A 27,182-nucleotide genomic window follows, 5' to 3' on the forward strand; every position below is an offset into this window, starting at 1 on the left:
TGTTAGTATCTGGGTCATTTCTAGGAAAAACATCCTAAAGCAGCATGAGGGCCTTCTTCTCCTCCCCAACTCTTAGGTCCCATACTTTGACCCCTGGGAGCCAGATGACCTCTGGTGTAATCCCTAACCTAATGGCCCTCCTGTCCATGCAGACCCCACTGGGGAAAAGTACAAAACTAGGGTTCTGCTTGAGGTGGTGACCTCACTTTTATTCTCCAACTCAGGTACATGTCTCCCTGAAGGTGGTCTCAGATTGATGAGGCAAGGGCAGAAGAACCCAAGCCCAGCTCAGACAAGGGGATATCCTCCAAGGCAGCAGTTCTCAAAGACGGTCTCCGGACCATCAGCATCAGCATCCTCTGGGACCTGTTATACATGCAGATCTCAGACCTCACCCTAAACCTATGGAATCTCAAACTCTGCGAGTGGAGCCCAGCAATCTGTGTTTTAACAGGCCCCACAGGTGATTCTGATGCTCGGCTCAAGTTAAAAACATTGCCCTGTAGTGTCTCAGTTCCATTCATGTTGCTTATCTCTTCTCTCCAAGTGATCTGGTCCCATGCAGTCCAGCAACTGCCATGGAGCACCAAGTTCTGCTCACTGATTAAAGGAGACATCAGACTGAAATTGTGGTGCCCCTCCAGGACTTTCTGGGGCGGCTGTGTCAGCCCTAGGATACCAATTAGAGGAGTAATTGAAAAATGAAGGCAGCCACCCCTGTGACACACTGAGCCCAGCCTGATCTCCATCATCTTCTCCCACCAGTGGGACTCATGTGGCAGTCATGAGCCCCTCATCAGGAGCCTGACCTCAGCAGCAGATAAAAGGAACCCATAGAGCAGAGCTGCCTCACCAGCTGGAGGTTAGAAGGCTGCCTGCAGGCACACACAGGAGCTGAGGAAAGCTCTTTTTGTATACACTAGGTCACACTACTCAGGCCCAGACCACAAGACATCATGCTCAGCCACCACCTTGGATATGGCATCCCCCAACTTCTTTGTCTAGGCCATGTCTGAAGTGGAGGGAAGGAAGACCCTGGGGGCTGCCAAGGGTTGAAGAGAGAAGGAACTGTCCACAGGAGAGACATTACCTGGGTGGAGATCTGAGAAAGCAGTTTCCTGTGGGAGTCTCATGTCCACTTGGGTGCAGCTGCCGCTGCCAACGTAGTGTTTTCCCTTTGCTTCCTAGATAGCCCTTTCCCAGCCAGCTGTGTGCTTCTTTGTGACCTCTTCTGCTTCTCACCAGCTTCTCAAGTCCATGAGATGTGAAGCTCCCAGGTCTGGAAGTTGGGGTGGGGGAGGAGGAACACATTGAGTTCGAAGGAATTAGACCATCCTGAGCTCAAATAGCAGGTTTGCCACTGACCTGCTGTGCAACTCAGGGTACTCAGTCTGCTCCTTGAGCATCTGTTTCCTCACCTGTGTACTCCAGATCCAAATTCAGGGCTGTCTGACTATCAAGCACATGCTCTTCCCAGCATGGGCCAGATAGCACTGAGTAAAACCGAGTCCCTCTTCTCAAGATGTTTGCTATCAAGGGTTGGGTACTATGTTCTTTAGGTCAGCCCCACAGTTCTTTCTTTCAAGCTGGGAGGCCCTTTGTCCCATCCCAAGGCTAGCCTCTTCCCCTGATCCTACACTGACCTCTGATGCACCACCCACCTTGTCTCTCCTTGCCCAGAGTAAGAGTAGATGATTAGCTTCCCCCATCCCAGAGGCTGTCAGAATGTCTGCCCTGAGTGCTTCCTTCTACACAAAGCTCCCTTCTGTCACCTGAACTTGCATCAGATCAGGAAGGCCCTGCGCCTCATTGTGTGGTGTGGAGGTTGACTCTGATGTGATTCCAGTGACCCTAGAAAAGACAGAGAGGCTACTGGTGCCTGGGCTGTGGGGCTGGTGCATTATCTCATCCATCTGTAAGGCCATGCTCTGACCTTCATGAGAAGCCCCGTGGCTGAGGTCACACTGAAGATGGTCAGCTAATGTTCAGCTCCTGGCCCAGGTGAGGCGGAGGCACTCTCTGGGTCAGAATTTTGGTAGGCAAGCAGCAGCCAGTGCCTCAGGACCTCAAGACTGAAGCAAGTGCAGGAGAGAAAGGCAGATCTAGAGGGTAGGCCAGGCCACTAGACTAGTTCAGATGGGTTCTCTAGACTAGTAACATGTGTGCTAGGGACTGGCTGGGTGGAGCTTGGCACCCCAGGGGTACCATGAGGATGGGCAGCCAGAGAAGTGCCGCAGAATGAATTGATTTGATAAATGGCCATTTATTACCCTCACGAATTGGCCGAGACCAATTTTGGTCACATCAACCCCTGTAAGTGCTGGGATATTGATTTGTGCAAAGTAATACAGTGAATTTATCAGTGTGATCCCCAGCTGCAGGGCTTCTAGCAAGGCTGGTGCACAGTTACCGCCTTACAAATGGAGGAGATGAAGCACCAGCCCCACTTTCCAGGCCCTCATGGCCTCTCTCTTCTTTTGGGGTCCCTGGAGCCAAAGCAAGGCCATGCTGCACACCACCAGCCAGGGCCTTGGCACTGAAAGTGAGGCTCACCTTCCAAAACCTAGAGCCACTCTTGGTGACAGGAGAGGGAGAATGCCTACCCTGTCAGGCAGACCTCTGAGCTCAGAGCCTCTGTGACCTCACCATCCTCCTCAGAAAGGCAGCCAGTGACTATTCAACACACTGAGAGCCAGACTGTGCGCCCCCACCAACCTGCCCACCTCCTGTGTTCCTGCCTCAGTAAAGGCATAACCATTCACTGGTCTCCTAAATTCCTAAATAGAAATGTAGACATTTCCTGGCCTCTCCTTCACTCTCACCACTTATAGCCCATCAAGTATCAAGTTCTGTCATTCTGCCTCTTAAGTGGGTCTCAAACTTGGCCTTTCCCTCCATTCTTAATACCACTGCCCTAGCTCAGGATCTCAGCATCTCCCATCTTAACCATACGACGGCCTCATCACTGGTGTCCCTGCTTTCCTTCCTTCCCAGCTGGAGTGAACTTTATAAAATGTAACAACTGCCCTGTTTAAAACCTTGGGTGGCCCTTGCTGCCCTGGCCCAGCATACAAGGCCCGCCCCTGCTGTCCGTCCTCCCCTGCTGCCCCTGCTTTGCACAGCGCACACCAGCTGCTGCTGCTTCCCCACACAGGCTGAGATGCTGTCCTCTCTCCTTCCGGCCCTTTTTCCTCCACAGCCCTGCCTGTCTCCCGCACTGTGGCTGGTTGTCACTCAGCTGAACTCAGTTCAAGAGCAATAGACTGTAGACTCCTAAGGGCAGAGACTATAACTGTATCATTTTTGTTTTCCCCACACCTGGCACAGCACTCTGCTCGAAGTAGACACGTGGTACAGTTTTGAACTAATTAATTTGGCATGGCACCTTGTCCATTTCTGTGATGTGCTCTGAGGATGGAAGAGAAGCTGTAAGCCCGCACTCAGAGTAGCTCACCAGCGTACTGGGAATGTGACTGCAGTGCAGTTGTCCATTACAACACCCTCACAACTTGACCTTTGATACCATTGGTAGAGAGGCCACTCCCCAGACCTAAGGGAAGCCACTTCTAGGCAGCAGGTCAGCCCGCACAGGTGAAAGCTTTTCTATGCTCTCTCTGACCAGGGGCCTGTCCCCAGCCTTATTGTACCTGTTCCCAGTTGACTGTGAAGCCCATGAACTTCCTCGGGGAAGGTCTGGCCCAAATTCAGGTTCTCAGCATCAGCTGGCTGCATGGCATGCAGTGGCCTATAGCATGCTTCACCATCCTGTCTCGTGCTTTATTTCCCTCTCTGATTGATCCAAATGTATAATCTTCCCAAGCCCTGCACCTTTCTGGACCCTCCCTGGAGTCCTGTTTCTGATCTGAGAAATACATCCAGGTCCTCCCTGCATTGTGCAGTGGCAGTGATTGCTTTGGGAAAGTGTTGGCCATTCTGCCTGCACACCACACCACTGCAGGTGTCGTTCCCCCCCCCCCCACCCCGTGCCTCTGCTGCCCTTGTCGCCTCTTCTGGCCTGCCAAGGCACTCAAGACCCAGGCCTTCCCCAGGCACTCTTCCTGAGCCCTCACCTGGGTCCAGGGCCCTTTCTCTGGGCTGCCTGTAGACACCTTTTATCACTGCACTTACCATAAGGCATCTGTCTATATGTCTTTCTCTCTTCAAAGGTCAGGAACTACCTCTCATTCAGCTCTGTTTCCCCAGGGTTGACCACACAGGTATGTAAATATAAATAAAATCTGAACCCATCTTGGTATCTGCCTCTCCTCAACACAGATTCTCATCTCATCTCCACTTGGGAAGAGTATGCTTTTCCCTCCCATGATCCCTACCCCAGAGCATATGCACATGTGCACACACCCATACACATGACTGGGGGAGGCAGGGAGAGGCACTCAGCAAAAGCTATTCTTTGTGTTTTCAGTGTTATCCACTTAGTAGCAATAGTTTACTTTCAGAAAGGCTAGTCCTCAGAGACTAGGGAGAGAACTGTTCTTCCATCTTCCCCCAAACCTGAGTCTCCAGTATCTCCTCAGCCAGCAGGAACTTCTTGAGCACTTGCTGTGCTCCTTGAACCTATGCACAGTAAACAGGAAATTGCTAATAGAAGGCCTGGTTTCTCTAGAAAATGCCACCAGCATGGAACAAACACATTCCGAGTTAGTTTAAAAAATCTCCCACACTAGATCACTAGAACGTGTTAGAAAGGATGCTTCAGCCTACCCAGACTGCCCCAGAATCTTCAGCTGGACAGAGGCAAAGGCCTGGGGTGGAAGGAGCAGGCAGCTCTTTCTCTCACCTTGGTTTTATATACCCTGGGTCTTTCTTCTTGGAATGTCCCATCATATCTGGACTGTCTGGCAATCTCCCCCTCATCCTTCAGGCACAAATGGCTCTTCTGACCCTTCTCCCCGTGCTCCCACCCCACTGGGAACCCACAGCATTTTTATAGCAGCATTCACCTAAAAGGCACAAGCCATACTTTAGGCTTCTTTGTAGGTGCCCCAGCACCTGGCATGGAGCTTGTTTGCTGAAAAAATGGATAGGGCTCCCTGAAGAGGTGTTAGGAAGAGAGCAGAAACCTTATGAACCCAAACATGGTAGCTCCTTGCAGCACTCAGAGACTCTTGGGTCCAGGCCTCACTCGTCTCTGTAAAATGGAAGTTGAAGTATCTGTTCTTTCCCTCTTGTGATTCCAGAAATACCAAGAATTAATTCATTTAGTCAGCAAGCATTATACTACTGTCAGGCTATTCCTAAGGATCCCTCAGGAAGTAGAACTCCTAGCACCTGCTACCATGGAATACACAGTCAGATTGGGGCACACCCTCCCCCAGATACAAGGGCACAGGCAGATGAAAACCCTTATGCTGCCCTTCTCTGAGCCTCAGTCTCCTCTTCTGTAAAATGGAGGTAATATCTACTTCTTGGTATTATTATAAGGATGAAAGGACATCTGTAAAATACCAAAGCTATAGGTACCACTGCTGTGACTACCGTTATTATTATTTTTTTGATATCATTAATATACAATTACTTGAACAACATTATCGTGACTAGACTCCCCCTATTATCAAGTCTCCACCACATACCCCATTACAGTCACTGTCCATCAGCGGACTACCATTATTTTTATTCTTATTATTATTCTACTCTTGTAACTTATAAAATACTTTCATAGCCATTAACTCATTTCATCTTCATGAGGGCTATTTTATCAGCATGTATATGACTATTCTCACTTCCTGAATGTAGAAACTAAGGCTCAAAAGGAATAAGTGTTTTATTCAGAGTCAGTCAACCAGTAAGTGGCAGAGCCAGGACTCTGAACTAGATCCTGTAATTCCTATGCTGTCCACAATATCATCCGATAGATAAACACAGACCAGAGACTACAAACCCAATTGTTAATGGGGTAGATGGCGGGTGGTGGAGTTAATCAAAAAGGTTGTTACAAGTTTGAAGTTCTAAGATGAGTTTTATGATGGTCTAGTAGTGGTAGACCAGTCCAGGAGAAGGTGTTCTGATAAGGTGAGATCCCAGCAAGGAGGCACTAGTGGTTGCCTCACACTTGGAGAGCAGCTCAGCCTGTTGGTGCCTCCAGAAATAGGATTGGCCAGGGAAGGGGCTGAGCTGTCTGCTCAGGGGATCCTGAAACCATCTCTAGCTCAGAAAGCAGTGGTCAGGGGACAGTTTGGGAACAGTGGCTCTTGAGGCCATGTATTGAATGGCCGAGTAAGCCCGGACTGGAAGACTACAGAGGGATGGTTTTCCAGGTGAGACAAGGGTAGGAGGAGGTGCTGGGGAGAGCCAACTCCTTTCTCTAAACTCCTGAAGCACCAGTTCAGGCTCAAGGGCCAGCCAGAGCTGGGGGTAAAACCCAGGGTCTTCATTTATTTACCTGGGTAAACTTGAGCACACTACCTACCTTCTTTGTACATGTTTCCTCATCTATTTAATGAGAATCAGGTTCTCTGCCATTTTTGCCTTTGAGGTTCATAACGAGCCTCAAATGAAGTTGTGTCTACAGAGAAGTTCTTTATAGACTGGGAAGTGCTAGCAGAGTAGGTTGCTGCATTCTCTGGTACACAGTGAAAGCACCAGCAGCTGTGGCCACATCCTGAATGGGCCCGTGGAAGTCTCTTGTCTGTCCCTGCCCCAGCCCGACAGGACCCTCCAGGCTCCTGGCCCTCATCCTCAGCCAACCTGCCAACTACACACCCTGGGGCTTGCCTTCCCAGTCCTTCCTAGCTGCTTCCATTTTTCATTCTGTCGGACTCCATCTGCTTGGCTGTTTTTCTCTTCAGATATTATTAGAAATATCCCGAGTTGTAATTGTTTAATGGTTGGCATTTCGCCTGTTTCACGGGGGGCCCAGATCAAGCCCACCCCAGACTCATGTCCTGGGTCTGCAGAATTGACCAGGGACAGCTGTGCAGTGGAGTCTGCCTGGCATTATAAAGAGCTCTCTCCCAGGTGCATTATTAGAAAAGAAGGGGAAAGATGGCCCCAGGCATAATCCAATTCTCCATTCTCCATGGTGTGTTTGAACTGCATAGCCCAGCAGTGTGCAGCTTTCAGTGGGCTGGGAAGCTTCCCTTAAAGAGAAGTCAGGATCAGAATCTTAGGTGCATGGCACCTGGGAACCCCATTCTCCACCATCACCCCCTGTTGGCCCTCTGTTTGAGAGATGCTTTGGCATCTCTGCTCCCCAAATACCTCATGAAGCCTGAACCCAGTTTATGCTCAGCTTCTTTCCAATCTAGATTCTCAATTCAGCTCACTTTTGGAAGAATGTGATTACTTTCAGATGACCCCTCTCTTACCCCCACCACTACACATATCCACACAAAGTGTTCACAGGAGTCTGGCCTTTGTCATTTTATAATACCTCCTTCACCAAATATGCACACACACACCCATGAGTTCCTGTTTCTCTCAGACACTGGGGACCTTCTCCGCCAGGCTTGAACTATCCACTTCATCCCCAGCCTGCAGGTACCTGTGAGGCCTATGGGTTCCTCTGATAGCCAGGCCTTCCAGAGGACCAGCCGGTTAGTTTAGAGACAGTCTGGGACCTAGCCCAGGGGAGAGGCTGGACTCAGGCCCCTCTCAGGGAATGTCTCCTGGGCAGGCAGAGTGGCTGGTTCTGATGTCCATTAGGTTGCAAGGTTTCCATGTTTCTGCTGAGGCCAGAACTAAAAGTACTTTAGTAGCAGCATCAGAGGTTGAGGTGAGAAAGACCACAGCATGGACCTGAACTCCTAAGGCAGTTCGAGACCTTTTTAATCTTCGATCCCACCCACAACTACCCATATTTTCGCCTGTCTCTCCACGTCGGTCATGCTGGTCCCCTTTGCCTCTTCAGATCCTGTCCAGCCTCCATAACCTGTCATCAGTCCTACTTCTTTCAAAAAGCCTTCTCTAACCTCTACAGATACTTCTTTGAAACCCAGCCACACAGATTGCACTACACAGTTTAGCATTTAGGATCTTTGCTCCTCAAGACTGGCAGACACATCCCTAAGACCATCAGCCTCTTCTTGGTTGACGTGGTTTCCAGGCCTTGTCCTCTGACATATCTCCCTTTGTTAATTCCCTCCCTGGCACTCTGGGGACCAGAACACACACACTGTTCCATCTGCAGACCCACCTTGATACTGCACAGTGCTCTGTCCCTTCCTGCCACTGACTGCCGTGTTTCCCTTAATGCAACCCAAATTGATACTTGCTTTTTTAAGTAGCCATATTTGACCAGAAAAAGGAGACAAGTTTAGAGAAGAACAACTCTACGATCACTACCAATCAACTAATCTGCTAGTTGTGTGTCTTTGGCAGGTGCCTTTATCTCTTGCCTCAGTTTCCTGTTTAGTATAACGGAGAATGCTTTCCTCTCAGGGTGTTTGCTCAGGTCTTGAGTAATAAAATGGCAATTTTTCCAATTGTGCCTAGCAATAGCATATTCAATAAGTGACTCTTCTTCTGATGGTTCTGCCTTGTTCCACCCCTGCTCTTGTGCTTGAGTGATGCTTGTGGGCCTGATTCTCCCACTCGGGTAGTTGGGCACTTAATTTCCTCACCTTGAATGATTATATACTTCCTTCTGAAGAGGAGAGCTCAGGTCTCACTCTAGCAGAGCTCAGCCCTCAGAGCTGAACCTAGTACATATCTACCCCATTGAGGCCATGGGTAATGGAGGTGCTGACCAAGTGGCTCACCCTTCTGTGCCCTGAGCACCACACTATCCTTGATTGGCTTCCAGAAAGTGCATTTGACTACATTTCCAGATAGAAGACCAGACCTTGGTTTCCCCAAATGGAAAAGAGTCCAGAGCTCACACCCCAGATCCCCAAGGGCCTACCGTGGGCTTTTGCCTCTCCCATTTGCACAGGCAGGCTCAGTCTCCCACCAGTGGTGCATAAATGGGTGACAAGCCAAGAGCTAAAATTCCTCTCGAACTCTCCTTCAGCAACCTCTGACCCCCTCCACATCCATTCACCATCCACCCGCCTCTCAGTTTCCCTGGCAACGCTGAGTGCTCATCCTGGAAAACTTTATCCGAAATCTGCTCTGGGCAGCTTTCCAAATCCATGCTAACCTGATTAGGTGTCTCTAGGGACCTTGCCAGCTAATCAGATTAGGCAGCACTAATGGTAGTGAGGACTTTGAGTGGGCGCAGAGCAGTAAAACATATTGTATACTTAGTGATAATTATCCTGCCTTTTGTGTCATTGATTTATCTGCCTCCCTCCCTGTACCCCCATCTTCTGTGTTTGGCCATAGCAATCCGGAGGAAGGAGAATGGCTGGTATGACGAAGAACACCCTCTGGTCTTCCTGTTCTTGGGATCATCTGGAATAGGTAATGGAGCAGATTGGCCAGTAGGGAAGGAGAGCTGGGGAGGCCCCAGCTACTATGGGCCAGGGTCACACTACCCACCTCTGGTTCAACTCCAGCTCCCAGAACAACTGCCTCCAAAGAAAAGAATCAGCAAGAGGATCATCTGTTACATTAGGAACAGCTGGAATTATGTCCCTCCCTCTGGAAGCAGTAGTACAGGACCTAATTCACCTGGAGGGCCAGGCTCTTTGGGGCCTGTTAGCCCTGGTCCAGCCACTCTGCATCTCCAGAGGCTGACCTTTAGGAACAATTGAACCACTTCCACTGCCAACCTTAGTACAGCCTGAGACATAACCCTCTAGAAGGATCAAGAAAGCCCCTGATGGCCAGTATCATGCTAGGTGCATAGCAAAATTGGTTGCAGTAAAATGGGTTAGGTATTTTTCTAGCCAGTTGGGCTGGGTTATCTGAGGCATTCTCACAGACCCCACTACCTCCACCACCTCCCACCATTGTCCTGATGGGGAATTTCACGCATTTGTTTCCTCCTCTTTCCCTCTCAGTATCTTCATGGACCTAGCTTTCCCTTAGATGTAGGGTCCCATCATCTCACCATGATACTATAGAACTTGGCTCCCTGTGTGAGACAGTGTCTTCCAAAGGCTTGACCATGCCAAGTGGCCTTTCAGAGCCACCACTTTGGTAGTGTCATTCCTTGTTTATCTTACAAAAAAGGCTGTGAAGCCAAGGAGAGGTGCTCTTTAACCTCTCCCAGCCTCTGTATAATCTGTGGCTTCAGGGCCCAGCTGGATGGAAAGATTATGGGTATCTAGACAGATGTGATGCAGTGAGCCAGGAAGTCAGATTGCTTCCAGGAGAGGCAAGGTTTGTGCTGGGTGTCAAAGGACAAGTTGGCTCTGGCTTATAAGAGTCAGCCTTAGGATGCTTCTGGAGAGAAAAAGCCTTAATCCCCATCCACAGAAAATGAAGATGCAGTGCAGACTTTGGTTCTGGTCTCAACTTCACCATTAATTCCCTCAGTAATTTGGGAGAATTACTGCCTCTTCCTGAGCCTCTACATTCCCATCCATAAAATATATTATTTCCTACATCCATGCATTTCTAATATTCTTTCATTCCAGGAGATAGTCATCTGATCCTAACCCAATGCCTCTCCCTTCCTTCTTACTAGGTAAAACAGAGCTGGCCAAGCAGACTGCCAAGTATATGCACAAAGATGCTAAAAAGGTAAGGCCTGGGCCCTAGGCCTGATCTGTAGGCCGTGGAGAACTTGCCACTCCTGCTAGTCCAAAACCTCCTTTGCTCCCTGAGACCAACAATAGCCAATCAAAAAGATGGACCCAGGAATCAGGCCTCAGCTCTAGCCCCAACTTGGCTGCCAGTTGCTTCAGGAATTTGGGCAAGTTACCCAACCCTTTTGTACCTCAGTTTCTTCATCTATGAAATAGGAAGAATAACGCTTGCTCTGCCTGACTCTTGGGGCACTTGGGAGAACTCAGTGAGATTCATCCATACATTTTCAAGCATCTACTCTGTGCCAGGTATTGTACTAGACCCTGATAATTCAGCATTTTTCAAGATGCTCTCCCTGCCCTCAGGAACTCAGTCATGAGAAGAAACCAGTTTAGAAACATACCTTTACTGTTCAGCACCATCCAGGCCATGCTAGAGGAAGTCTTGGGGCCTGTAGGAGAAAACAAGTAGGACTGAGAGGATGTCTATTACTTCTTTCCATCATACATGAGCTTTTTAACCTTTCTTATGCTCTAAGCTTGTGAGGTAGTCACTGCCCCCTTTCTCCCATGACTTGAAGCCCTGAATTCTCCATAGGGGAAGGCCATCCCCATCCCTTATTTGCTCAGGCTCTGGCTTTCCAAGACCTGGTCAGTTTGACTTCCTAGGCTGCCAGGATATGCTTCCATGCAGAGAGAAATGTCTCAGAGAGCAATCCTTCCAAACATTCTTCTTTCTACCAGCCTTCCCATTGTGGAGGCTGAGGGCCCCCAGCCACCACCATAGGTTGCCCACAACCCCAGATGCCCTTGCCTAGTGTCTATGGAAAGCCTCCCAGCCAACGTGATGAAGAATGGCTCAGGCCTCTGCTGGCCAAACTGCCTAGGTAGCAGTGTCCCAGCCACCAGCTGTTCTGCTTTTGACCTGGCTGCAACCTTTGCCAACACCTCGCTGCCATAGAAACAAGGTAGCTTGGTTTGTGTCCTCCTGAGCCACATCCATGGTCCCCTTCTGCCTAATAACTGCTGAAGGCTCCATAATGCTGGCTGTCAGTAGCTATGCTCTGCCTCAGCCAAATCCCAAATAGAACACTTGACAGGCAGGCAGGCAAGAAGCAGCACATAGCACGCTAATGTGCTTCAACCGAAACAGCGTTTTTAAGACAATTCATCAGGTTGGCAGCAATTGAAACAATTAGCACTCTGGAAAGGGCCATAAAGTAGCAAGACTATTAGGGAAGATGCAGTTACGGGCAGGAACCACCTGATTAGGGATGAAGAATTCTGAGTGGTTTAATTTTAATACTGTCAGAAAGGTTAATATTTAATTACAAATTATAATCTCTTTATCCAAGCTGTCTCAATATGTCTTCATACCCAGTAGAAGAAGAAGGAAAGTTCTGCTAACATGCTGGTGTAGAAATGAGAAGGGACTTGTTAAAAGACCAAGGATGCAAGTAATTTTTCACTTGGAGCGTCTAAACAAGAGGCAGATTCACACTGGTGCAGAGGGCCCTGAAAGCACGCTGACGGCGTCCTTCCATACCTACCTCACCTAGGAGAAGGAAGGAACACCAGCACCCTTTGGAGCAGTGGGCTGGGTGGCCAGGGCTCTGGAACCAGCCATTCTTTGGCACAGTTTCCAGTTCTGCTTCCTCCTGGCCCTGGCAGCTTGGTTGACCCCTCCAAGTTTCAGCTCCCTTGCCTCAAAGTGAACCTGTCCAGTCCAGTCCTGTGAGTAACAGTGTCATGAGCAGTAAGTGGGAAAATACAAATTGCAGCGAGCTTGGGCTCTAGCGCATGGCAGGCAGGTGCCTGATCCCTTGTCTCATATTTATTTATTACCTCATACTTTCCACAGCACTACCCCATTAACTGTCATTGATCCTGTGAGGAAGATAGCATAGATGCTAAATTAGACCCACTCTTCAGATGAGGAAACTGAGACCATACAATATTAAGGGGCCTGTCCAAGGTCTCTTGTTAGGGGAAGAAGTAAAATAAGAATCTAATCTCTCAGCTTCAATATTTGAATCTCTTCTTTCAGTACTGCTGGTCTCATCTGTAATAGGAGTCTGGATTATAAACTTGTCTAGTTGTCCCACATCACACAGGGAGAGGAAGGGCATGAGAAGCCCAATATAACCATGCATATATATTTAATTTTTAAATCAGAAGTGGTGCTTCTATAAAACTCTTACTTGTACCAGTCCTGTGGGTACATAGACACTTTCTGGCCATGTAACAGGCATGTTTGAGAACTGCCTTCAAATCCGAGAGTCCTGGACTGTAAGCGAGCTGTCTACTAGGGTCCTTGATGCCACCAGGACCCAAGGAGTGTTACATAGGAAGTGCCGTGCACAGGCCCATCACAGAGTAGGGCTAATGAAATGAGCTCTGGCCTGGGAGTCCATGACTTGAGTTCAAATTCTAGCTTCTAATCCCTACTCTCCTCATGTGTAAAGAGTCACTAATATCTCTGGACCTGGCTGCCCCACAAGGTTTTGTTTGCACATTCTTATAATTTCTGTATCAGATATATGAGCTTACTTTTCTCTCTTGTTAGCTTCTGCTGTTTCTCCCAATTGGAGCTTTGTTAACTTCCATTATTAGGGTTATAATCCTTTAGAAAGAACCTAATGGTGCTCTGTGATGCCATCCTGAAGTAGCATAGCAGAGTCCTAAAGACTTGTGCTTACAGTGGCAGTGTAATGAAGGGACCAAGAGCAAATATACAAGAGTTGAGTCCAGCTGCTTGTGTTCAAACCCCAACTCTAAACTACTCTGTGAGTTGGCTGGTTCTCTGTTTATACAGTTTTCTTATCTATAAAATGGGTTCAGTGATGGTGCCTATCTCACTGGATTATTATGAAGGTTAAATGAACTAATGATGTAAAATGCTAAACACCATTCTTGGCACATAGTAAACAGTCAGTACATACTGGATATTACTCCTCACCCTGAGCTAAGATCACATAAAACCAAAATTATTCCAGCCAAGAAAATCAAGCCCTGAGACTTACTTGTTCAAAGTTTCTTAGCAAGTAATAGAACTAGGGTGAGAACTGAGATCACCTGACATAAATAAGCTCTACAGCCTACTCCCTGTAGCCTGGGACATTGATTGACCTCTGGGCACAAAGCTCTGAACCCTTCAGATGAAAACTGCCCAGAGCCAGCTGACTGCTGGAGTGGAAACGAGACAGTATAGTGGCTAAGAGCATAGACTCAGAGCCAGATTATCAGGCTTGAGTAACCTCTGGCAAGTTTCTTTTATCCGTAACTCAGTTTTCTCATATGTAAGGCGGGGTGATAATAGTACTTACCTCATAGGCTGTACATGTTCTGAGTCCTTTATAGCTTGCTTGCATTGCCTGACACATAACCAGCATCCAGGGACTGTCAGCTACTATTGTCAGATGCCCATCATGTGGCTTCCAGCCCATTGCTCCCACTCAGCAGCACTCCCAGCCTTCCCATGTCCATCCTCCCACCCTTCCTGAGCCCTGTTTCTCTTGGCTGAGCTGCCTTGGCCCTCTGAAAATGCTTGCTGGCTAATGCCCCATGGGCTTCAAAGCAGTGATCAGCCCCATGTGGCTGTAATAACTTCTCCCAGCCCTTTCCCACTTCTTGGGTCAGGATCTCTCCTCAGGCCCCTGGTAAGACAGGGAGAGGGAACAAGGGCCTGTGTTACATAGAAAGAAACTGCAATTCAAAAGGGGGAGGCAGCAAGGCCACACAGACAAGCAGCAGAACTAGGACTGGAGGCCGAAGCCCCCTGGCTGCCACCCCAAGGCTCTTTCTGCCACCCTGTACCTCAGGTGCAGAGTGACAGGTCAGAGAAAAAAATCAGAAGTGCAGCTGAGCTAGAATGTAGCCTGGATTTCAGACAAAGCTGCCACCCTCTCAGGGTCTTGGCACCCATAATCCCCATCCCCCAGGAGAAGCATGTTCAGTGGGTACACTTAGATGGAAGTATGTGCTAGTAAGAGGAGCCTGGGGAAACTAAGGGGAACCCTGGTCTGGTTGGAGAGAGAGGGCACCTGGGAATGCCCTAACAACTGCCTAAATCCTGCTTTCTTCTTGAAGAGTGGGCACCCTACTCTGTGTTAACTCACAAATCCTGTACCACCTGATGTTCTCTTCCCCAGAGGCTAATCATGGTCAGGTCTCAACCCAGAGGGCCACTTCCCTGGCAGTCACCCCTCGGCCCAATAGTGGAGAGAGAAGGTCTACAAGCCACGTATGGATAGCTTCTAAATGAAATTGAAGAAATGTAAATAAATTAAAAGATTTATTAGTTTAAAAGAAAAGTAAACTAAGACAAAGGGGCATAGACCTACACTGACTTGCAAAGTTGAGGGCACCATAAGGCTGTCGGGCTATTTGTTGCTCCCGTCATCTCATCACAGTCCACGCTGATGGTGACTGACTGCCCCGCTTGGTGGGTGCTCCTCATCACCATCACAGCTCCAATGCCCAGCACACACAGGATGCCCACAGGAAATGTGGGGCGGATGGATGGATGGGAGGGGGGTGGCGGAGTGTGGGTAGGTGGACCAGAGGGTGGGTGGGTGGCTAATGTGACAATTAGACCAGTAGAAGCCTGAAAAAAGCTATTCTGAGCCAGATGTAGAAGGGCAGGAACATGACTTGGGTTTATTAAGGTAGAGAATGAAGGAATCATGCAGGGGATGAGTGGACTGAAAAGGAGGCAAGGAGCAAGAAAAAATACCTCATAAGAATAGGACAGAAGATCTTGGGTTGGTGTGGTCTGAAAGTATAGGGTATATGTGAGATACTCGCCTCCTTGACCCTTCCCTCTCCCTTCCTGCCTCCAAATAGACTCCTGCTTGTTTCCGCACAGGGCTTCATCAGGCTGGACATGTCTGAGTTCCAGGAGAGGCATGAGGTAAGAGTCTGGGGAAGCGTGGTTTGAAGGGCCTGTCAATTAGCATGACTGCCTGGGTGCTTTGATGTGACTTGTCACCTGGACCTGGGCCTGAGATAATTCCAGTAGGCTTGGGATTTGCCCTTTCATGGCATATTGTACAACAGGATCAATGATCTGTTTTGCATAGGATTTGCTCTGAAGAATAACATCACATCACAGGGTAGTCCTGCCACCTGAGGAGAGAGCTCTGATGTCCTTGTTGAGACAGGTGGTCTTAACAGTGTATAAAGCCATCTTCCTTCGCATGCCCATATTGGGAAATAAAAGCATAGAAAGGCCTTCCCAGTGTGTTTCCTTCCTCCTCCAGGTGGCCAAGTTTATTGGGTCCCCTCCAGGCTACATTGGCCATGAGGAGGGTGGCCAGCTGACCAAGAAGCTGAAGCAGTGCCCCAGTGCAGTGGTGCTCTTCGATGAGGTGGATAAGGCCCATCCAGATGTCCTCACCATCATGCTGCAGCTGTTTGATGAGGTGAGAATCAGCATGGGCCAGGATGGAGTGGGGGGTGGCTGTGGACAGCAGGATCCAAGGGCCCAGAGGCCTCGGATGGTTCTCAACTTGCTGCTCCCACATTACATTCAGTCACTTAGCAGGTCTGGCTTTGCCCCCTCTCTGGACCAGGGCAGCCCAGGCTGGACTTCAAGGAAAGATCAGCACTGCCCTAGAGCTGAAATTTCATTACTGCCCAGGCTACCTTCTAGAGAGACTGAAGTGGAGCAGAGATGCCAGGAGAGAGAGACCTGAATTTTTAGTTCTAGCTCTGCTCCATTTCTAGGCGTCAAGGACCCCATGTGACAAACAAGGAGGCTAGATCCAACATAAACTCCAAGAACCTTTCTGCTTCATGGAGCTCTTTTTTTCTGAGGAGCTCCAGGCCCATCACAAACTAGACAGTCCCCCTACTGGTGGGGTGGGCTCTAGTTAAAAAAAAGAAACCCTTTTATTTAGCACATTCTATGTACTAGGCTTATGTTAAAAACTTTACAGATGTTATTGCTAAGCATCACAATAGTCAGGCAACATAGAAACTATCTCATTTTTTTCTTTCTTTTTATTAAGGTATTATTGATATGCACTCTTATGAAGGTTTCACATGAAAAATCAATGTGGTTACTACACTCACCCATATTATCAAGTCCCCACCCATAGCCCATTGCAGTCACTGTCCATCAGTGTACTAAGATGCCACAGAGTCACTATTTGCCTTCTCTGTGCTATACTGTCTTCCCCGTGACCCCCCCACACCATGTGTACTAAACTTAATGCCCCTCAATCCCCTTCTGCCTCCCTTCCCACCCACCCTCCCACACCCCTTTGGTAAACGCTAGTCCCTTCTTGGAGTCTGTGAGTCTGCTGCTGTTTTGTTCCTTCAGTTTTGCTTCATTGTTATACTCCACAAATGAGGGAAATCATTTGGCACTTGTCTTTCTCTGCCTGGCTTATTTCACTGAGCATAATATCCTCCAGCTCCATCTGTGTCGTTGTAAATGGTAGGATTTGAGAAACTATCTCATTTTTTACAGAAGAAGAAACCAAGGTTCAGAGAGGTTCAAGTGAAGGCCACAGAGCCACTATGTGAAGGAGCCAAGATTGGGCTCCAGATACAGCTGATCCCAGAGTCCTCCCCTGCTGTACCATTCATTCTAAGCAGGGGAGGGAGAACTTATGATCATGGGAGGGATTGACCTTCCCCTTCCCCAGCAGCCCTACAGAACCAGGGATGTTGCTTCTCTTCTGCTTCTGTGCAGGGGCTGTATTAATGCATGACCAAATAGAATGCAGCCCACCTTTCCACTTAGCTCCCTCCAGCCCTGGGAAAGCAGGAAGGGATTTTGCTTCCCATGTGACAAGGGCACTAGATGAGGTATTCTCTGGACCAAATAGCACACTCAGTACCAAGCCAGGAAGACCCCGGTCCAAATATGCCCACAGCTGCCCATCACCCTCCCAACATGGCCCAACATCCTTGCCCCTGCCTTGGTTTTGTCACTGTCTTCCTAGCCCCTCAGCTGCTCTCTGTGCCCAGACTTCCACTGAGGAGTGAAGACCAGTCCTTCAAAGTTCACTTACTTATTTTCCCCTAGCTGTGCTCTGATACCTCCACTCCATTCCAGTCTCTTGATGGAATTCAAGTACATAGCTACAGCCCAGACCTAAACTTGCTTTCTGGGCACTCCCTGCCTAGTAGACAGAGAGAAAGGAGATGTGATACTAGTAAACATTTTTATACTTTATATGCCAGGCACTGTTCTAAAAAATTTACTTGTCAACTTAATCTCCTCAACAACTCCATAAAGATAGTTGTTCTTATTATTGCCTCCGTCCAACAGATTTGGAAACTAAAGTAGACAAGTAACTTGCCTACAGTCACACAGCTGGGAAGAGGGAATCCAGGATTTGAATGCAGCCTGGCTTCAGATCCTGCAGCTTAAGTAATAATTACCATGTAGCCAGGGCCAAAAGAGAAGTAGATCTGCAGTGAAGCATTCATAGGAAGGGAGGACCGAGCTCAGGGAGAGGGAGCACAGCACCTCTGATGACCTCATAGCCCAGAAAGAGGAAGGGCAATTGCGGCCTGAAATATAACCCACTCCACCTGGAAGAGCTTGCCGCCCCACGGGTAAGCTCTGTCCACCCCTCCCCTGCTGCTGTCACTGCACTGACTGCCTTTTGGGAGCTGATAATAATTCCTTCCTGCAGCACCCCCCAGCCTCCTGCAGTTTGTGAGGTTTATGTTCTTGGTTCCATTGACCTAAGGCTGCCATCTGAGATTGCTTGGCCATTTTTGCTTTTTACTTGAGGACAGCAATCTTACTCCAACCATTCCTGGAGCCCACAAAGTCAGGGGAAATGCTCTGTTGACTAGTTTAATTCAACAGTAACTCAGCAAACCTTCCAAGAATGAGTAAGTGTTTACTAGGTGAACAGGGTGGAGAAGACCCAGCAGCCAGTGCCTCAGGAGCAGAAACACACAGGCATGGGGCAGCCTAGTATATCCAGGGAAGTACAGCTGTCTAGTTCTCCTCAAATGCAGAGAGAAAGTGAGAATAGAACAGTGGAGATGAGTGGGTAAGGTATGTAGAGCTCAGCTAAAGTGTGAGGCCAAGGAGTGTGATTTATTTTGTAGATCATAAGGAGCCTTTGAAGATTTTAAGCAAGAAAGAAATCTGGTCAGGTTTTCACTTTATAAAGATCCTGTAGAACACGAGTTAGGATGACCAGTATTGAAAAGACTAAGAACAAAAGATGCTGGCGAGGGTGTGGAGAAAGGGGAACCCTCCTACACTGTTGGTGGGAATGTAAATTAGTTCAATCATTATGGAAAGCAATATGGAGGTTCCTCAAAAAACTAAAAATAGAAATACCATTTGACCCAGGAATTCCACTCCTAGGAATTTACTCTAAGAATATAGTTTCTCAGATTCAAAAAGACATATGCTCCCCTATGTTTATTGCAGCACTATTTACAATAGCCAATATATGGAAGCAACCTAAGTGTCCATCAGTAGATGAATGGATAAAGAAGAGATGGTACATATACACAATGGAATACTATTCAGCCATAAGAAAGAAACAAATCCTACCATTTGCAACAACATGGATGGAGCTGGAGGATATTATGCTCAGTGAAATAAGCCAGGCAGAGAAAGACAAGTGCCAAATGATTTCCCTCATTTGTGGAGTATAATAACAAAGCAAAACTGAAGGAACAAAACAGCAGCAGACTCACAGACTCCAAGAAGGGACTAGCGGTTACCAAAGAGGAGGGGTGTGGGAGGGCGGGTGGGGAAGGAAAGAGAAGGGGTCTGAGAGGTATTATGATTGGCACACATGGTGTGGGGGGTATCATGGGGAAGACTAGACAAGTAGGGACTCTGTGGCATCTTACTATACTGTTGGGCAGTGACTACACTGGGGTATGGGGGGACATGATAACGTGGGTGAATGTAGTAACCACATTGTTTTTTCATGTCATAAGAGTGTATATCAATAATACCTTAATAAAAAAAAATTTAATGTAAAAAAAAAAGATCCTGTAGGCAGTGGTGAGAGAACGGCCTGGAAGGAAGAAATAGCAGCGAGAAGACTGTTGAAGAGTCCAGGCTAGAGCTGAGGAGGCCTGCTCGAAAGCAGAGCTGTGGGATGAGGACGGCTGCCAGAAGGTGGGCTGTGCAGGGTGCAGTGACTGAATGGACGGGGGCAGGTGCCAAGGGTGAGCAGCCTCAGAATTTCTGGCCTGGGTGATTGGACCACCAGCTACTGCTGCCATCAGCTAAGGCCAGAAATGCAGGAGGATGAGCAGCAGATTGCGTAGGAAGGTGAGGAGCAGCGATTTGGAATTGTTGAAAATGAGATGCCTGAGGGACAACCAGAAGGAGATGCTGAGAGGCCGCTCACCAGGTCTGCAGCCTAGGAGAGGTCTGGACTGGAAGTAGAGACTTAGGAACAGAGAAGGTAACAGAAGTCAAAGGAAGACTTGTTAGCTGGGGAGAGATGGTGTGCAGAGAAGACAGAGCTAAAACAGCCTTGCAGAGCGAGCCTATCAGCAAAGAGTCAAAGAGGAAATTGCCAGAGAGATAGGAGGCAAACCGAGAGAATGTGGTTCAGTGTGGGGCAGAAGGGACACAGAACAGAGTCCCTGCTTCGATGTTCATGAATGAGTAGGGAGTCAGGCAGCAGAACGCATTTCAGCCCACTGCAGTGAGGGCTGTGTCAGGATAAGCACCAAGTACCTGCACTTGTAAGGGCACCTGGTCCAGCCTTGGGGTATAACAGAAGCCCCCCATTCCCACCCAGCTCAGCTTTCCCAAGCCTGTACTGAGGAAGGAAGGAGCCCCAGCACTGTCACCGAAACACTGAGCAGGACTAATGCTGGTCACTTCCCAGCTCACCCACAGCCTGAAAGACTGGCCCCCAGGGAACCCTCCCTTCAAGGATGGAAGCAGTGGGAAAGCAGCCCCTGTATCTTGGGGACAGCACATATGCCTCACCCAGGATGTCTGCGCTCCTCTTTCCCTGCCTTGAGGTGGGAAAGGCAAGGCCAGGATGCCAGGGACATTCTTGAGCTTTTGCCCTTAGCTCTCTGCTTATGGGTTACAACATACCACAGTCTCCTGAAGGCAGTTCTGATTTTGCATGTGTGACATGCCCAAGTGTGTGCATGTGACACTGCATGTTTGCAGAGCTCATCCCTGAGAACTGAGTACACACACTGCTCTACTGGCCGGAGCAATAACCAGTGGCAATTTCATTCCAAGAGATCAGAGCTCTGCTTATAACTGGGCCTGAGGATGGGTCCCAGGTGGATGTGGAGTGCAGGTGCAATGTATGAATGACCCAGAGAGTGACTGTCACAGTGTTCATGCCTCCTTCTCCTCAGAGTCCTTGGCAATAAAGATGTGTCCCAAGGAGGTGGCTGTCAGTGTCCCACCTCCCAGCTCAGGGTCAGCATTACCTCTCAAACCCGTGCAGCAGCAGACCAGCCTTGGCCCTCAGAGGCAAAAGAGCACTGCCATTGCATTAGCTTGAGAAGCAAAGGCTGGCCCTGAGTCAGGCCCACACCACCAGGAAGAGGGACATGCTTGAAGGGGATTGGTTACAGGCTGAGGCTGGGGCAGACAGAGCCTACGGGCTGAGGTCAGTGACCAATCCCTGAGCCATGTTCTCTGGCCTGGCAGGAGCTGTGCTTTGTCTGCAGCCCAGAGGACTTCCCCGGTAGGTCTCCCTCTCCCCAAACCTGTCCCAGTTGCTTCTCTCCAGTGAGGACCAAAGGGTGTAAACTGAATTTAGCAGAACTCTGAGAAAATTTTATTTAGGGAAAGAAAATTAGACAAAGCCTCATTTATCTAGCACTGTTCATATGACCTCAGTAGCACAGTGCAGAGGGGAGGGCATGGGCTCTGGGGGCACAGTTTGGGTCTCAGCTCTGTTATTTTCCAGCTATGAAACTGGAATGAGTTATTTAACCCCTCTGGGCCTCTGTTTCTTTGTAGGGGTTGTGAGGATTCAGGAATTTAGCAAGGACATACTGAACAACTCTTTGCTATGACTTAACACTGTTCTAGGACCCAGCGGGAACAAGACCCAGCCTCTGCCCTCCTGGAGTGACCATCTAGTGGGCAGAGTGAGTGGTGCCCAGAAGGCACGAAGCAGGGTACCCGTGCTGGCTACATCCACTGCTGCCCCAGCAGGCCTCTCAGTGAGGCCCTGAGCCTGGCCCTTGTCCTAACTGTAGAGTGCCATCTACAGTGATGGTCTGAGGTTTGCTGAGCGGTTGGAGCTCCTTGCCCTTGAATTGAATGGCCCCCGACAGCTATGCTTTTTTCAGTTCTTTTGTCTCTTCCCTCTGCTGTTGCCCCTTTTCTCTTTCAGTAGTGTGTCTGTCTCTGATATAGATGCTTTCATCTGTGTCACCTCTTCAAAGAGCTGTAGAGTCCAAGGAAAATTCCTAAGCTGTTTAAAGAAGGAGACTTATTTTCTGTACCTCTATGTCAGACCAAAGGATGGCTTTAAAGAAGGAGAGATTTTACGTTTTAATTCATTTCAGTCATTTTGTTCCAACAAATATATATTAAGTGGCTGCTACAGTAATTACAGTTGAGAACATTTGCAGAGTTTGGTTAATTAAGGATCTTTCACCAAAATGACTGTAGGTAGCCCTTACAGTGACCCTGGAAAATACCCTCCTATGAACCCGTACATATGAAGTGTGGGCTTCCCCTCATCATGACACTTAACCTACTGAGTTGTCATTGCTGGTTTCCTGAGTGTCACTCCTGCTCTAGACCAGGAACATGTTGAAGGTTCAACCAGTCCCCGTGCGCCCACACAGAGCCTGGCTGAGAGTGGGCCTCCAAGAAAGTGTACTGGATGGGTGCATGTGTGGTCAGTCAGGCTGACTTCCAGGGTGCGAGGGATGTATCGGGTGCCCTACTGATGACAGACAGCAGGGGCAGCCTTGCCTGGGGGCCCTCACAATAGGTAGAGCAGTTACAGCCCAGGGCAGTGAGCCCTGCAGCTGTGTGAGAACCGCGCTAAGAGAGCCCAGAGTGCCGAGCAGCTGCCTCAGCCAGGGGCGAGGGGGGGGCACAGAGAGACCGCCCGCAAGACTACCCAGGCTTGCAGCTCCCTGACTGTGCTCACTGCTCCTTCCCAGGGCCGGCTGACAGACGGAAAGGGGAAGACCATTGACTGCAAGGACGCCATCTTCATCATGACCTCCAATGTGGCCAGTGACGAGATTGCACAGCACGCCCTACAGCTGAGGCAGGAAGCGCTGGAGATGAGCCATAACCGTATCGCCGAGAACCTTGGTATGGCACATGGCCCAAGCTGTCTGGACAGCTGGGCGAGTGCCCAGACCACCAGCACATCTCCTGTGGGCTAGGATGGCACTGGGGTCTCAGGCCCAGGGGAGGGTCCTGGTGGGCAGCTGTGTCCAGCAGCTGATGCTGACCAAGCACCAAACCAGATAGTGGAGGGAGGAAGACAGAGACAGTGCCCCACTTCCTTGAGAGAGCCCTAGTCCCTTGGGTGACAGGAGGGTTCCAGACAGAGCAGTGGACAGAGCCACCCTGGGGTGAGGGGTCAGGAAGAGGCCAGGGCCTCAGGGTACTAAAGAAGATAAACATTCAAAAGGTAAAAATGCTTCGGAGCAATGAGGGCACAGCAGATCAGAAACTCTATAGACATGGCCATTTTTCAGCCAGGGAGGCTTCCTGTGTAGGTACCAGAAGAGTGGCCCTGGAGAGAGCCAGACAGGAGGGGCATTTCAGGCAGGAGGTCACGTCTGTCATCTTTCCATCTGGACGTGAACCCTCCAGCCGCCTTCTCCCAAGTTAGAACTCAGTCTTGGTCCTTACTGTTCCTCTCCGCTCCCCTCCCTCACATACCTCCTACCCTAAGGAACCCCAGGCTCTGGTAGCTATAGCACATGGGAGCCCGAAGGGCCTCAGAAGGTGCCCAGGGCCGTCCTCTCATTGTTTAGGTGAAGAGACCTCGTCAAGGCCCAGAGAGCCTGAGACCTTGGCCGGGGTCACACAGACTGTCAGGGGCAGGACCAGAGCTCTTTTCGTGGATAGCGCCAAGAGGCAGACACAGTCCCAAAGCTCCCTAGATGTGGGAAGTAGACAACATGATTCTGTCTCCACAGGGGATGTCCAGATCAGTGACAAAATCACCATTTCAAAAAACTTCAAGGAGAATGTCATTCGCCCCATCCTTAAAGTAAGAAGCCTTTGTCCCTCCTGCTGGAGCCTTGGGCGAGGGTGTCCCCTTAGCCACCCTAAATATATGGAGATCCCTTCTGTCTTCCCCTTGGGGGCCGCAGAGCTTGCCCCACCCCTAACCTGGCCCTGCAGGCTCACTTCCGGAGGGATGAGTTTCTGGGACGAATCAACGAGATCGTCTACTTCCTCCCCTTCTGCCACGCGGAGCTCATCCAGCTGGTCAACAAAGAACTGAACTTCTGGGCCAAGAGAGTAAGAGCGGGGACTCACTGTGGTTGGGGATAGGCCATCTGCCCACTGGGCTGGGTGTGCACCCCACACACCAAGGTGAAGCACAGTGGTGTAGGCCAGTGGCCCCAGGGGGCACACAGGTGTTCACAGGCCCAGGCCTCAAGCCACAGTGGTGAGAGATGGAAAGCCTGGGCCACATGTAGATATGCTCCTATCTGACCTGTCTCAGGCCAAGCAAAGGCACAACATCACCCTGCTGTGGGACCGCGAGGTGGCAGATGTGTTGGTTGACGGCTACAATGTGCACTATGGTGCCCGCTCCATCAAACATGAGGTGAGCGCAGGAGCCTGAGACAAGTTAGGCCCCTCCGTACCTCCCTTTCATTGCCCCCAGACCCAGTCCTTGGGCTCCCTACCTGGGATAGTCTGTACCCAGAGCAGATGCCTCTTCTTAACCCAAACCACAAGATGACCAAGTAAAAGCCCTGTCCTAGAGGGTAACTGAGTGTGAACTCCGACCAGGAGTGGGGAACTAAGTTGGGAATCTCAGAAACTGACATCATTGGGTCTTTAGCACAGTCCGGCAAGCTATGTGTTGTTAGCCCCACTTTGCAGATGAGAAAACTGAGGCTCAGAGATGTCTAACTTGCCTAACAATAAGTGATAGAGCCTGGCCTCCAGGCTGAGGACACGGGCTGGCCCAGGCCATGGTAGTGATGACACTTGACCTGCCACCTGCAGGTGGAACGCCGTGTGGTGAACCAGCTGGCAGCTGCCTATGAACAGGACCTGCTGCCTGGGGGCTGTACTCTGCGCATTACCGTGGATGACTCAGACAAGCAGCTACTCAAAAGCCCTGAACTGCCCTTGCTGCAGGCTGAGAAGCGTGCACCCAAGCTGCGGCTGGAGATCGTCGATAAGGACAGCAAGACCCGCAAGCTGGACATCCAGGCACCACTACACCCTGAAAAGGTGTGCCTCACCCTCTAGCTTCTACCTACCTGCCCATACCTGCCCTCAGTATCCAATAAAGGCCCTGTGGCTGTGGCACAGCAACTGACCTATCTTCCCCTCATGCTTCCTCCTCCTCTCCATCCAGCCTCAGGCCTGCTTACCTCCTTAGCCCCGAAGGCCCAAGCAGCAGTTTTGCCCTCCCCTGACTCATTTGTTGCAGGCCCAAAACGTGCTAATAAGTCTCCGGGAGCAGAGCTGCCTCCCCACCGATTAAGGCAGGGAGGAGAGGGCAGTCCCTTGTATCTGTCCTGCAGCATGATCCCCATGCTCCATAGTCTCTGAAAATTTGCCATGTTACCAGAAGGTTCAGAAGTATGGCACCTAAGAACATAACTGACTGGAAGAACACAGGGACCAGTCTGTGACCTGCCATGCTTGCTGGCCCTCGTGCATCTGAGTCCCCAGAATGTGTCCACAGAGAGTGGAGAAATGCAGAGGCCTGCATGCAGAGATTCTGCTTGAGGCTATGGCTTCCTCTTTTTCATACCCTAAAATTCTAAGGGGAAGGGACCCATAGAACCCTTTTCCCCTTCCACCGCCATATCATAGCTACTGTTCTTCCTCACCCACATGTTCTGGGATCAGGCCAGACCAAGTTTCTCCAGCCTTGGAACTAGGCTGGTGGTCAGACACCTCTGTGAGGGAGGCTGACTGGGTCACTCCCCTGCCCTACTCTGGGACTGGATAATAGTATCAAATGACCAAGCAAGCTCAGCTCTACAGGGCCTCCTTCAGGATGCCAAAAACATACACACTGGGGAGCTGTAGGGGGACAGATCATGGGGTCAGGCTTTGCCCAAGTGGCCATGGAGTGTGCCTCAGCCCTGTCTATACTATTGTCCCAGCTGAGTTAGCCTGGAATAAACAGCTGCCCCATGCAGTCCATATCAAGTCACAAAGCAGAGGATCTGCATTCCATCCCCCAGGGCATTCCACAGTCCAGCCGTGTTTCAACCTCAGCTTAGCAGGGCACATCAAGGCCTGGTGTATACGTGCGCACCATCTGTAGTAGCTACCATTGATGACCACCCATCACCTGCCCCCTGTAGGGCCATTTTGGAATCCTCTTTTGGTGTTAACTAATCTCTCTCAGGAAGCAGAAAATGGGGGCCGAAATAAGTCCCCTGGTTGTGCAAGAATGTAATAACAATATCGTGGGTATGAGGCAGTCAGAAGCCAGGACGTGGACTCTGCAGATGCTCTAACAACCACTCTCTAGAGAGGCTAGATGGTGATTGTAGTCTAGTGATTATGTCTGCTGCTTCCTACCTCAGTAATAGCTATTCTGTTATTATTATTACTTCTTGTTTTTAAATAATTATAGACACAGAAAACAGCAAAACAGTAGAGTCCCCATTACCCTTCACCGGGCTTCTAATTCTAACATTTTACAAAACTGTAGTACAGTTATTAAAACCAGGAAATTAACATTAATACGGTACTACTGTCTAATCTATAGACATTCAGATTTTACCAGCTTTCCTGCTGACATCCTTTTTCTGGTCCAGGATCCCACCTTGCTTTTTGTTGTAACGTTTCCTTCGTCAGCTTCAGGCTGTAACAGTTCCTCCATCTTTCTTTACCTTTCATGACTTTGACACTTTTGAAATGCCCAGGACAGTTATTCTGTAGACTGTCCCTCAGTTTGGGTTTGCCTGCTGTTTTCAAATGATCAGACTGAGGGTCTGCGTTTTTGGCATTCAAATGATCAGACTGAGGGTCTGTGTTTTTGGCAGGACTACCCTAGTAGTGGTGCTTGTGCTTTCTCAGTGTCTCACAGTGGAGGTGGTGTTAGCTTTGATCACCTGCCTGAGGCGGTGCACACCAGCTTTCTCCACTGTGTAATTACTAATTTCCTCTTTAAAATGAATAAGAATCTTGTCGGGAGATACATTGAAGCTGTGCAAATGTCTAATATATCCTTAGCATTTTTGCACTGATTTTAGCATCCATCAGTAGTTCTTGCTTTCAGGTATTAATGTTGTGGTTGCCTAATGATGACTTTCTGTTTCCCTATTCCATCTGTATTTATTAATCAGTATTCTACTGTAAGGAAGAGCTGTCTCTTTCTAACCTTTTATTTATTCACTAATTTATTTATAGCAGTATAAACTGATGGATATTTGTTTTATTTTATGGGTAATAATCTAATATTAACAGTGTCT

At 49.2% G+C, this 27,182-nt stretch overlaps 1 protein-coding gene across 1 annotated transcript in view; it reads left to right on the forward strand.

Annotated features, from left to right (window-relative positions):
• CLPB (ClpB family mitochondrial disaggregase) overlaps positions 1-25,063 on the forward strand; it is a 147,389-nt gene extending 122,326 nt beyond the window's left edge. The window contains exons 8-16 of the mRNA XM_037026274.2: positions 9,283-9,360; positions 10,532-10,587; positions 15,460-15,504; positions 15,854-16,015; positions 22,701-22,857; positions 23,697-23,770; positions 23,905-24,024; positions 24,233-24,337; positions 24,745-25,063. Coding sequence (XP_036882169.2) covers positions 9,283-9,360; positions 10,532-10,587; positions 15,460-15,504; positions 15,854-16,015; positions 22,701-22,857; positions 23,697-23,770; positions 23,905-24,024; positions 24,233-24,337; positions 24,745-24,993 — 1,046 coding nt within the window. The 3' untranslated portion in view covers positions 24,994-25,063. The remainder of the gene's footprint in view (positions 1-9,282; positions 9,361-10,531; positions 10,588-15,459; positions 15,505-15,853; positions 16,016-22,700; positions 22,858-23,696; positions 23,771-23,904; positions 24,025-24,232; positions 24,338-24,744) is intronic.
• The last annotated feature ends 2,119 nt before the right edge of the window (positions 25,064-27,182 follow it).

Source organism: Manis javanica, chromosome 11 (genome assembly GCF_040802235.1).
Source record: "Manis javanica isolate MJ-LG chromosome 11, MJ_LKY, whole genome shotgun sequence".
NCBI lineage: Eukaryota > Metazoa > Chordata > Mammalia > Pholidota > Manidae > Manis > Manis javanica.